General features: G+C 43.1%; 1 protein-coding gene across 2 annotated transcripts in view; it reads left to right on the top strand.

Moving 5' to 3' along the window:
* The window catches only part of STXBP3 (syntaxin binding protein 3), a 152,364-nt gene that overhangs the window by 26,277 nt on the left and 112,588 nt on the right, over positions 1 to 13,499 (top strand). For both annotated transcript variants that reach the window (XM_073582860.1, XM_073582861.1), the window contains exons 2-3: positions 10,733 to 10,782; positions 13,037 to 13,118. In XM_073582860.1, coding sequence (XP_073438961.1) covers positions 10,733 to 10,782; positions 13,037 to 13,118 — 132 coding nt within the window. The remainder of the gene's footprint in view (positions 1 to 10,732; positions 10,783 to 13,036; positions 13,119 to 13,499) is intronic.

Genomic DNA, 13,499 nt, shown 5'->3' with positions numbered 1-13,499 from the left:
CCAACATATGGGGTATCAGCGTACTCAGGAAAAATTGCACAACAACTTTGGGGGTCTAATTTCTCCTGGTACCCTTGGGAAGATAAAAAAATTGGAGGCTAAAAAATTTTTTTGTGGAAAACTTTTATTTATTTTCGCGTCTCTGCGTTATAAACTTTTGTGAAGCACTTGGGGGTTCAAAGTGCTCACCAGGCATCTAGATAAGTTCCTTGGGAGGTCTAGTTTCCAAAATGGGGTCACTTGTGGGGGATTTCTATTGTTTAGGCACATCAGGGGCTCTGCAAACATAACGACGACCGCAGACCATTCCATCAAAGTCTGCATTTCAAAACGTCACCACTTCCATTCCGAGCCCTTACGTGTGCCCAACAATGGTTCCCCCCCATATATGGGGCACCAGCGTACTCAGGACAAACTGGACAACAACTTTTGGGGTCCAATTTATCCTGCTACCCTTGTGAAAATAAAAAGTTGCTGGCTGAAAATCATTTTTTTGAGGAAAAAAAATTATTTTTTATTTTCACGGCTCTGCGTTATAAACTTCTGTGAAGTACCTGGGGGTTCAAAGTGCTCACTATGCATCTAGATTTTTTCCTTAGGGGGTCTAGTTTCCAAAATGGGGTCACTTGTGGGGGAGCTCCAATGTTTAGGTGCACAGGGGCTCTCCAAATGCGACATGGTGTCCGATAACGATTGGAGCTAATTTTCCATTCAAAAAGTCAAATGGTGCTCCTTCCCTTCCGGACCCTACCGTGCGCTCAAACAGTGGTTTATGACCACATATGAGGTATCGGTGTACTCAGGAGAAATTGCTCAACAAATTTTAGGATCCATTTTATCCTATTGTCCATGTGAAAATGAAAAAACTGAGGCTAAAAGAAAATTTTTGTGAAAAAAAAAAAAAAAAAAAGTCCTTTTTTTTTTTTCTTTACAGATCAATTTGTGAAGTACCTGGGGGTTCAAAGTGATCACTATGCATCAAGATAAGTTCCTTGGGGGGTCTAGTTTCCAAAATGGGGTCACTTGTGGGGGAGCTCCAATGTTTATGCACACAGGGGCTCTCCAAACATGACATGGCAAGCGCTAAATATTCAAGCATATTTTCCATTCAAAAAGTCAAATGGAGCTCCTTCCCTTCTGAGCCCTGCTGTGCGCCCAAACAGTGGTTTATGACCACATATGAGGTATCGGTGTACTCAGGAGAAATTGCCCAACAAATTTTAGGATCCATTTTATCCTGTTGCCCATGTGAAAATGAAAAAATTGATGCTAAAAGAAAATTTTTTTTGGAAAAATTAAAATGTCAATTTTTTCTTTCCACGTTGCTTTAGTTCCTGTGAAACACCTGAGGGGTTAATAATCTTCTTGAATGTAGTTTTGAGTAGCTTGAGGGGTGCAGTTTTTAGAATGGTGTCACTTTTGGGTATTTTCTGCCATATAGACCCCTCAAAGTGACTTCAAATGTGAGGTGGTCCCTAAAAAAAATGGTTTTGTAAATTTTATTGTAAAAATGAGAAATCGCTGGTCAACTTTTAACCCTTAACTTCCTAACAAAAAAATATTTTGTTTCCAAAATTGTGCTGATGTAAAGTAGACATGTGGGAAATGTTATTTATTAACTATTTTGTGTCACATAACTCTCTGGGTAATCAATACAGAGGAGGACAATTTTATATTACAGGAGGATTTATGTAAAGTAGAAGCTTGGGCTGATAAATGGCAAATGAGCTTTAATGGGGATAAATGTAAGGTCATGCACTTGTGTAGAACGAACAAGATGTATAATTATGTGCTTAATTGTAAAACACTGGGCGAAACTGTCACTGAAAAAGACCTGGGTGTATGGGTGGACGACAAACTCATATTTAGTGGCCAGTGTCAGGCAGCTGCTGCAAAGGCAAATAAAATAATGGGATGCATTAAAAGAGGCATAGATGCTCATGAGGAGAACATAATTTTACCTCTATATAAGTCACTAGTGCGACCACACTTAGAATACTGTGTACAGTTCTGGTCTCCGGTGTATAAGAAAGACATAGCTGAACTGGAGCGGGTGCAGAGAAGAGCGACCAAGGTTATTAGGGAACTAGGGGGTCTGCAATACCAAAACAGGTTATTACACTTGGGGTTATTTAGTTTGGAGAATCGAAGTCTTAGGGGTGATACAGTACAAAGACCTTTCTAATGATCTTTTTACTCTTAGACATGTGACGGGGACAAGGGGGCATCCTCTACGTTTGGAGGAAAGAAGGTTTAAGCATACTCACAGACGCGGATTCTTTACTGTAAGAGCAGTGAGACTATGGGACTCTCTGCCATATGATGTTGTAATGAGTAATTCCCTACTAAAATTTAAGAAGGGACTGGATGCCTTTCTTGAAAAGTATAATATTACAGGGTACATACACTAGTTTCCTTAACCCCTTCATGACCCAGCCTATTTTGACCTTAATGACCTGGCCATTTTTTGCAATTCTGACCAGTGTCCCTTTATGAGGTAATAACTCTGGAACGCTTCAACGCATCTTAGCGATTCTAAGATTGTTTTTTCGTGACATATTGGGCTTCATGTTAGTGGTAAACTTAGGTTGATAATTTTTGCGTTTATTTGTGAAAAAAACATATTTGGCGAAAATTTTGAAAATTTCGCAATTTTCAAATTTTGAATTTTTATTCTGTTAAACCATAGAGTGATGTGACACAAAATAGTTACTAAATAACATTTCCCACATGTCTACTTTACATCAGCACAATTTTGGAAACAATTTTTTTTTTTTGTTAGGAAGTTATAAGGGTTAAAAGTTGACCAGCGATTTCTCATTTTTACAACAATATTTACAAAACCATTTTTTTTAGGGACCACCTCACATTTGAAGTCACTTTGAGGGGTCTATATGGCAGAAAATACCCAAAAGTGACACCATTCTAAAAACTGCACCCCTCAAGCTACTCAAAACTACATTCTAGGAGATTATTAACCCTTCAGGTGCTTCACAGGAACTAAAGCAACGTGGAAGGAAAATATGGACATTTTATTTTTTGCACCACAAATTTTCTTTTATCATTAATTTTTTTTCATTTTCACATGGGCTACAGGATAAAATGGATCCTAAAATTTGTTGGACAATTTCTCCTGAGTACACCGATACCTCATATGTGGTCATAAACCACTGTTTGGGCGCACGGCAGGGCTCGGAAGGGAAGGAGCACATTTGACTTTTTGAATGGAAAATATGCTGGAATATTTAGCGCTTGCCATGTCGCGTTTGGAGAGTCGCTGTGCGCGTAAGCACTGGAGCTTCCCCACAAGTGACCCCATTTTGGAAACTAGACCCCCCAAGAAACTTATCTAGATGCATAGTGATCACTTTGAACCCCCAGGTGCTTCACAAATTGATCTGTAAAAAAAAAAGTACTTTTTTTTCACAAAAATTATCTTTTAGCCTCAGTTTTTTCATTTTTACGTGGGCAACAAGATAAAATGGATCCTAAAATTTGTTGGACAATTTCTCCTGAGTACTCCAATACCTCATATGTGGTCATAAACCACTGTTTGGGAGCACGGCAGGGCCCGGAAGGGAAAGAGCACCATTTGACTTTTTGAATGGAAAATTCGCTCCAATCGTTATCGGACACCATGTCGCGTTTGGAGAGCCCCTGTGTGCCTAAACATTGGAGCTCCCCCACAAGTGACACCATTTTGGAAACTAGACCCCTTAAGGAACTTATCTAGATGTGTAGGGAGCACTTTGAACCCCCAAGTGCTTCACAAAAGTTTATAAAGTAGAGCAGTGAAAATAAAAAATCATTTTTTTTCCTCAAAAATGATTTTTTAGCACGCTATTTTTTATTTTCACAAGGGTAACAGGATAAATTGGACCCCAAAAGTTGTTGTCCAGTTTGTCCTGAGTACGCTGGTACCCCATATGTGGGGGGGGAACCACTGTTTGGGCGCACGGCAGGGCTCAGAAGGGAAGGAGTGCCATTTAACTTTTTGAAATGAAAATTAGCTCCAATCGTTAGCGGACACCATGTCGTGTTTGGAGAGCCCCTGTGTGCCTAAACTTTGGAGCTCCCCCACAAATGACCCCATTATGGAAACTAGACCCCCTAAGGAACTTATCTAGATGCATAGTGAGCACTTTGAACCCCCAGGTGCTTCACAGAAGTTTATAACGTAGAGCCGTGAAAATAAAAAATATTTTTTTTTCTTAAAAAAAATATTTTTAGTCCGCAATTTTTTTATTTTCACAGGGGTACCAGGATAAATTGGACCCCAAACGTTGTTGTACAGTTAGTCCTGAGTACACTGGTACCCCATATGTGGGGGGGGACCACTGTTTGGGCACACGTCGGGGCTCAGCAGGGAGGTAGTGACATTTTGAAATGCTGCCTTTGATGGCATGGTCTGAGGGTGTCATGTTACATTTGCAGAGCCCCTGTGTGCCTAAACAGTAGAAACCCCCCGCATGTGACCTCATTTTGGAAACTAGACCCCCCAAGGAACTTATCTAGATGTGTGGTTAGCACCTTGAACCCCCAAGTGCTTCACAGAAGTTTATAACGCAGAGCCGTGAAAATAAAAAATCATTTTTTTCCTCAAAAAAAAAAGATTTTTAGCCCGCAATTTTTTTTCACAAGAGTAACAGGATGAATTGGACCCCAAAAGTTGTTGTACAGTTTGTCCTGAGTACGCTGATACCCCATATGTGGGGGGGAACCACTGTTTGGGCACACGTCAGGGCTCGGAAGGGAAGTAGTGACGTTTTGGTATGCAGACTTTGATGGAATGGTCTGCGGGCATCATGTTACATTTGCAGGGCACTTGATGTACCTAAACTGTGGAAACCCCCCACAAGTGACCCCATTTTGGAAACTAGACCCCATAAGGAAGTTGCCTAGATGTGTAGTGAGCACACTGAACCCCCAAGTGCTTCACAGAAGATTATAACACAGAGCCATGAAAATAAAAAATAATTTTTTTTTCCTCAAAAAATGATTTTTTAGCTCGCAATTTTTTATTTTCACAAGGGTAACAGGAGAAATTGGACCCCAAAAGTTGTTATCCAGTTTGTCCTGAGTACGCTGATACCCCATATGTGGGAGGGAACCATTGTTTGGGCACACGTCAGGGCTCGGAATGGAAGTAGTGACGTTTTGAAATGCAGACTTTGATGGAATAGTCTGCGGTCGTCATTACGTTTGCAGAGCCCCTGATGTGCCTAAACAGTGGAAACCCCCCACAAGTGACCCCATTTTGGAAACTAGCCCTTCCAAGGAACGTTTGTAAGATGTGTTGTGAGCACTTTGAACCCCCAAGTGCTTCACAGAAGTTTATAATGCAGAGACGTGAAAATGAAAAAAATCATTTTTTTTTCCACAAAAATAATTTTTTTAGCCCCCAATTTTTTATTTTCCCAAGGGTAACATGAGAAATTAGTCCCCAAAAGTTGTTGTGCAATTTTTCCTGAGTACGCTGATACCCCATATGTTGGGGTAAACCACTGTTTTGGCACATGTCGGGGCATGAAAGGGAAGGAGCACCGTTTGACTTTTTGAACGCAAAATTGGCTGGAATCAATGGTTGCACCATGTCGCGTTTGGAGACCCCCTGATGTGCCTAAACAGTGGAAACCCCTCAATTCTAACTCCAACCCTAACCCCAACACACCCCTAACTACAGCCCTAACCCTAACACATCCCTAACCACAAGCCTAACCCTAATTCCAACCCTAACCCTAATTCTAACCCTAATTCCAACCCTAACCCTAATTCAACCCTAACCCTCTTTCCAACCCTATCCATCTTTCCAATCCTAACCCTAATTCCAACCCTAACCCTAATTCAACCCTAACCCTCTTTCCAACCCTATCCATCTTTCCAATCCTAACCCTAACCCTCTTTTCAACCCTAACCCTCTTTTCAACCCTAACCCTCTTTTCAACCCTAACCCTAATGGAAAAATAAAAATATTTTCTTTACTTTATTAGTTGTGCCTACCTATGGGGGTGATAATCGGGGGGTTTATTTACTTTTTCTTTCATTTTGATCACTGTGAGAGTGATCAAAATGAAAGAATGGAATCTGCAGCCGGCAGATTCGGACGGGCGCACTGCGCATGCGCCCGCCATTTTCCAAAATGGCGGCGCCCATGAACCGGACCCGCCGGACACCGGGAGCGACAGGGGGACTTAGAAGGTGCCGGGGGAGGTGAGAGGGGGTGAGGGGGTTATCGGAAGCTGGCGGGAGCAGAGGGAATGGGAGGGGGGCAGATGATGACAGCGGCGGCAGATCGCCGCTGTCATTCAGTTGCGGGGGGGGGGCGATCGCCAGTGGGGGGGGGGGGGTGGAATCGGTGTCTCCAGCCATGTCCGATGCTACTGCAATTTCGGCCATGGCTGGATTGTAATATTTCATCAATTTTCATTGATGAAATGTTACTATCGCTCTGATTGGCTGTTTCACTTTTAACAGCCAATCGGAGCGATCGTAGCCACATGGGGGCGAAGCCACGCCCCCTGTGGCGAAGAACAAAGCCCCCTGTATCTACGGGTCGGGTGACCTTTCAGTGACCTAGGTCACCCGACCCGCAGGGGAGCTTTAAAGTCATGACGCCACATAGGCGTCATGGGTCGTTCTGGCACGACTTTTCATGACGCCTACGTGGCGTCAAAGGTCGTGAAGGGGTTAATATTGCGTTGATCCAGGGAGCTAGTCTAATTGCCGTATGTGGAGTCGGGAAGGATTTTTTTTTTTTTTTTCCCCAATGTGAAGCTCACTGTTTGCCACATGTTTTTTTTTTTTGCCTTCCTCAGGATCAACATGTTAGGGCAAGTTAGGATAGGATATGGGTTGAACTAGATGGACTTAACCCCTTAATGACCAGGGGTATTTTTGGTTTTACATTTTCATTTTTCCCTCCCCTTCTTTCCAGAGCCATAACTTTTTTATTTTTCCGTTTATATGGCCATGTGAGGGCTTATTTTTTGCGGGACGAGTTGTACTTTTAAATGACATCATTGGTTTTACCATATCGTGTACTCGAAAACGGGAAAAAAATTCCAAGTGCGGTGAAATTGCAAAAAAAGTGCAATCCCACACTTGTTTTTTGCTTGGCTTTTTTGTTAGGTTCACTAGATGCTAAATCTCACCTGCCATTATGGTTCTCCAGGTCATTACGAGTTCATAGACACCAAACATGTATATGTCCTCTTTTATCTAAGTGGTGAAAAAAAATTCCAAATTTTGCTTAAAAAAAAAAAAAAATTGCGCAATTTTCCGTAGCGTCTCCATTTTTCATGATCTGGGGTCGGGTGAGGGCTTATTTTTTCCGTGCCGGACTGACGTTTTTAATGATACCACTTTTGTGCAGATACATTCTTTTGATCGCCCCTTATTGCATTTTAATGCAATGTCTTGGTGACCAAAAAAACGTAATTCTGGCGTTTTTAATTTTTTTCTCGCTACGCCGTTTAGCGATCGGGTTAATGCTTTTTTTTTATTGATAGATCGGGCGATTCTGAACGCGGCGATACCTAATATGTGTATGTGGGATTTTTTTTTTTTACTGTTTTATTTTGATTGGGGAGAAAGGGGGGTGATTTGAACTTTTAGGTTTTTTTTAATTTTTTTTTATTTGTAAACATTTTTTTTTTTTTTTACTTTTGGCATGCTTCAATAGCCTCCATAGGAGGCTAGAAGCTTGCGCAACCCGATCGGCTCTGCTACATATGGGCGATGAGCAGATCGCCCATATGTGGCAGATTTACTGCTGTGCTTTCAGCGCTGAACACCGGGTGGCGCTGAAAGCCATATGCCTGGAACAACCATAGAGGTCTCATAGGCAACATGACGCCGACCCCCGATCACGTGACGGGGGTCGGCGGTGACGTCATTTCCGGCCCGGCGGCCGGAAATGCTATTTAAATGCACGCTGTCAGCGGCATTTAACTAGTTAATAGGGGCGGGCGGACAGCGATTCCGCTCGCGCCTATTGCGGGCACATGTCAGCTGTTCATAACAGCTGACATGTCCCGGCTTTGATGCGGGCTCAGCGCCGGAGCCCTCATCAAAGCAGGGGAAATGTCTGATGACGGACTGTGTCCGTCATTGGACATTAAGGGGTTAAAGTCTTCCTTCAACCTTAATAACTATATTACTATGTGTGTAGTCTGTGATTAACATTGTAATGGATAGGAGAAGCACAGCAGAGTTGTTGTGTTTATTTTTTAGATAAATATACACTCACTGGCCACTTTATTAGGTACACCATGCTAGTAACGGGTTGGACCCCCTTTTGCCTTCAGAACTGCCTCAATTCTTCGTGGCAGAGATTCAACAAGGTGCTGGAAGCATTCCTCAGAGATTTTGGACCATATTGACATGATGGCATCACACAGTTGGCGCAGATTTGTCGGCTGCACATCCCTGATGCGAATCTCCCGTTCCACCACATCCCAAAGATGCTCTATTGGATTGAGATCTGGTGACTGAGGAGGCCATTTGAGTACAGTGAACTCATTGTCATGTTCAAGAAACCAATCTGAGATGATTCGAGCTTTATGACATGGCGCATTATCCTGCTGAAAGTAGCCATCAGATGCCTGTTCTTAGCTGAGAGGAGTGGTACCCAGTGTGGTCTTCTGCTGCTGTAGCCCATCTGCCTCAAAGTTCGACGCACTGTGCGTTCAGAGATGCTCTTCTGCCTACCTTGGTTGTAACGGGTGGCAATTTGAGTCACTGTTGCCTTTCTATCAGCTCGAACCAGTATGCCCATTCTCCTCTGACCTCTGGCATCAACAAGGCATTTCCGGCCACAGAACTGCCGCTCACTGGATTTTTTTTCTTTTTCGGACCATTCTCTGTAAACCCTAGAGATGGTTGTGCGTGAAAATCCCAGTAGATCAGCAGTTTCTGAAATACTCAGACCAGCCCTTCTGGCACCAACAATCATGCCACGTTCAAAGGCACTCAAATCACCTTTCTTCCCCATACTGATGCTCGGTTTGAACTGCAGGAGATTGTCTTGACCATGTCTACATGCCTAAATGCACTGAGTTGCCGCCATGTGATTGGCTGATTAGAAATTAAGTCTTAACACACAGTTGGACAGGTGTACCTAATAAAGTGGCCAGTGAGTGTATATATACTAGCTGAAGAGCCCGGCGCTGCCCGGGCATAGTAACTAACTGTGGTTAGTTATAGAAAATTATAATTATCCTCCATCCCATAGTCCCGTGCCCATATACCCATCATACATATCCTCCATACCATAGTCGAGTGCCCATATACCCATCACACATCCTCCATCCCATAGTCCCATGCCCATATACCCATCATACATTTTCCCCATCCCATAGTCCCATGCCCATATACCCATCATACATATTCTCCATCCCATAGTCCCATGCTCATATACCCATCATACATATTCGCCATCCCATAGTCCAGTGCCCATATACCCATCACACATCCTTCATCTCATAGTCCCGTGCCCAAATACCCATCATACATATCCTCCATCCCATAGTCCCGTGCCCATATACCCATCATACATATCCTCCATCTCATAGTCCCGTGCCCATATACCCATCATACATATCCTCCATCCCATAGTCCAGTGCCCATATACCCATCACACATCCTCCATCCTATAGTCCCGTGCCCATATACATATCCGCCATCCCATAGTCCCGTGCCCATATACCCGTCAAACATATGCTCCATCCCATAGTCCAGTGCCCATATACCCATCACACATCCTCCATCCCATAGTCCCGTGCCCATATACATATCCGCCATCCCATAGTCCCGTGCCCATATACCCGTCATACATATCCTCCATCCCATAGTCCAGTGCCCATATACCCATCACACATCCTCCATCCCATAGTCCCGTGCCCATATACATATCCGCCATCCCATAGTCCCAAGCTCATATACCCATCATACATATCCTCCATCCCATAGTCCCGTGCCCATATACATATCCTCCATCCCATAGTCCCGTGCCCATATACCTGTCATACATATCCTCCATCCCATAGTCCGGTGCCCATATACCCATCACACATCCTCCATTCCATAGTCAACCATTATGACATCATAATGAGCGGCGGCGGGGCTTGCAACCTATGATGACATCAGCGTCGCCATGGCAACCATTGTGACATCATAATGAGGGGTGGGGCTTGACGCGCGCACACACTGCTTCCCCAGTATGCAAATAGGGGCATTGTGACATCATAATGAGGGGGGGGGCTTGACACGCACACACTTTTCCCCCCAGTATGTAGATAGGGGCAAAATTGTTTGGTGAATTGGAACGCGCGGGGTTAAAATTTCGCCTCACAACATAGCTTAGGACGCTCTCGGGGTCCAGACGTGTGACTGTGCCAAATTTTGTGGCTGTAGCTGCGACGGTGCGGATGCCTATCCCGGACATATACACACACACACACACACACACATATATACACACACACACATACATACATACATACATACATACATACATACATACACACTTTGAGCTTTATATATTAGATATACACAGACACACACACACTTATGGGAAAAGAAAAAATAACCTGAAAGACCTATGACAATCTAATCCAAAACAGTAATGTACAACATATCTGTTTTTACTTTCGATAAGTCATGGATGTCTGAGTCCCGTTGTCTTTTTTTGTGGATAGCTCAAGTTTATTATGTTTGTATTTCTGTATTTTAGAGATCAAAACAGAAGTCCTGGACGACTGTAGGAAGGAGGGGGAATGGAAAGTAAGTTGGTGTGCTTGCTTGCTTGTTTTATTTTTTTTTTCCCAAACTTGTTAGCAGAGACCTAAAAATTGCATGAAAATAAAAAAGTAGTTTTAGCCTTTTTACACGAGTTGAGCCATAGGCATCCCACCCACCTTGTCACAAGTTTCCCTGTATTCTGAATGGGCACTTGGAAACAATATGTGTATAGAAATAATCGACTGAAAATATGGAGGATCCTTGGGGAAGAAAAATGGTAACTATAAATATTATGTGGTGACATGGTGTCTGTATTATCTACAGAATTCTAGATCACCAGAGCAATAGCCAGTAACACCATACATCAAGAAAGAGGCGTTTTTCCCCACCCAAATGTATATTCAATTGACCTTTGTGCATAATAGATCCCCATTAAGGCTCACAATCTAAATTCCCACCCAAGAGCATACAGACTCTTTGCAGATGTTTACCTTGGTGGGATTTGAACCCGGGACACCAGAGCTACAGTGCTAACCACTGAGCCACTGTGTCATTTACTATATGGAGGCCAGAAGTGTGCACTGTGTGCTGCGAAGATTCACCGGTTCTGGCCAGACCCCTTCTAGTGGGCGTCGCCTTGTTCCATCCAGTAGTATGGAGCGAGGCAGCGACCTCTAGTTGAACACGCCCACTGGACGGCCACATGTATGGAGAGTGAGGCTGCGCCTACTGGCTGGGAGTATGTATAACTTATACATACCCTCTGGTCCCGGTTCAGAAACCGCGAATCCCCGTAGCTCTCAGTGCGTGTGGGGGAATTAAAAAGTCTGCAGTCACACAGAGTGACTACAGACTTATAGATTTGCATCGGACAACAACTTTTAACTGAATAGGCAGCAATTGAAGTCCATGGCGTATATGGATGCTATTGACTTTATTTAATCTGGTGGAGGGTGATATTCTGCAGGGGTGGGGATATCTCGTAATTAAAGAGGTTGTCTGGTCTAAAACGACAAGTCCACAGTCGTTGTGACCTCATACTTGACAACCCTCACAGGGCACACATTGCACAGTGTGAGGATTATCTGATGTCAGCACGCAGGTTTCTCTGCCCATGTGCAATATACTTGCATTGAGCATGCCGGAAATAGTGTAGTCAGATTCTGGCCAGGAGGTATGCATATTGTATACTTGCAGTCACTTGACTGTCGCTGACACTAGTGAATACTCATGGCTTGCAGTGCGTGCGCTGTGAGAATTTGCAAGTCTGAAGTCACGCTTTACGCCATATGCTGGCAGCCTTTACCAAATTATGGCTTTTCAGTGTGTGTGTGTATATGAACTGTTTAGCAGCTCCATGTGATCGCTGCTATATGATTATTTGGACAATAGTTAAACAGAAGTCTCTTCTTCACTTTAAGGGAATCTGAGAGCAGCATGATGTGGGAACGGAGACCCTGATTCCAGCAATATGTCACTTCCTGGTTACTTAGTGCAATTTTGATAGAACCCCTGTTTTCTCTGCTGTAGATGGAGCAGTGCAGAAATGCTGATCCTTGTATAACCCCCCCATACCCTTCACTGGCAGCTTTCTGTGTACACTGTACAATCAGTAGTGGGGGCTGTGTTACACAGATTATTTGTACTGCCGTGCATGCAGTGATCATCTCCTGCTGATAAAACTCTGATTTTATTGTAATTACAGCAAGTGAAATCCCTGGAATCGGGCTCTTAGCCCTTACGTTATGCTGCTTTGAGGTTATATAACTAAAGACTGCTTCCCTTTAAAGAGATGTTCACACTCATTTTGGGATTTCTAGTTAATATGGAATCCACAAAGTGTTGCTGGGTTTGAACTTCTTTTATGGTATCGGGAGAAATAGCTCTGAATACGGAGCTATACATTAAAGTCAGCCAGAATCTAAGCTGGACTCTCCCAGCAGATGTGAATAGCGCCTGACACTAGTTTGGAAGGTGCATAGGCTTTGTATTATATGTTGAGTGCAACTCAATAGTCTATTATATAGACCCGCGGTTATTGAAGTTGATATTTTCCGGTTTATCCTCACATCTGATGCCTTCTCACTTCTGTGTAAAGCCTAAAGGTACAATGTTAACAGGCTTTATATTATAGAATGAATTTCTTGTGCGCTCATTCTTGCAGATATTTGACACTCCAATATAAGAAACCAGGTTTGAGTGTCTTTTTTGTTTTAATCACCCTGATGGCACAAATGGCTTATTCTCAATTTTTAATCCGATTATTAAATCTTTAAATTTTGTGCTTCCTTTTCAGATTTTACTTCTCGACAAGTTTACCACTAAGCTGCTTACGGCATGCTGCAAAATGACAGATTTACTCCAAGAGGGTATTACAGGTAACATAAAAAACATAAATGACGTTTATTGCTTTAATTTTATTATAATTATAAAGAATATGCTATAATAAATGATGTTTGGTTGAACACATCAGTTTATTAAAGGGAAACTGTCACCAGGGTTTTACTACCTCTTTTGAGGGCAGTATGATGTAGTAAAAGAGACCTGATTACAATGATGTGTGTGTGTTGTGAGCTCATTTTCTTGTTCACCTTTGATGTCTGATGAACTCCCTCTGCTGGTGAAGGGAGGTCATGAAACTGATTTGGATGGGAGAGACCTGTCACCTGAACAGGTGGATTGCGATCGGAGATCCGGAATCTCTGAGTGGATATAAGGCAACCGTCGCCCTGTAGGGTTGCTGGTGATTTCTCTGCTCT

The sequence above is a fragment of the Dendrobates tinctorius genome, unplaced genomic scaffold (genome assembly GCF_039654945.1).
Source record: "Dendrobates tinctorius isolate UK_male_01 unplaced genomic scaffold, ASM3965494v1 ptg000074l, whole genome shotgun sequence".
Taxonomy (NCBI): Eukaryota; Metazoa; Chordata; class Amphibia; order Anura; family Dendrobatidae; genus Dendrobates; species Dendrobates tinctorius.
This window is presented reverse-complemented; position numbering and strand designations above follow the sequence as displayed.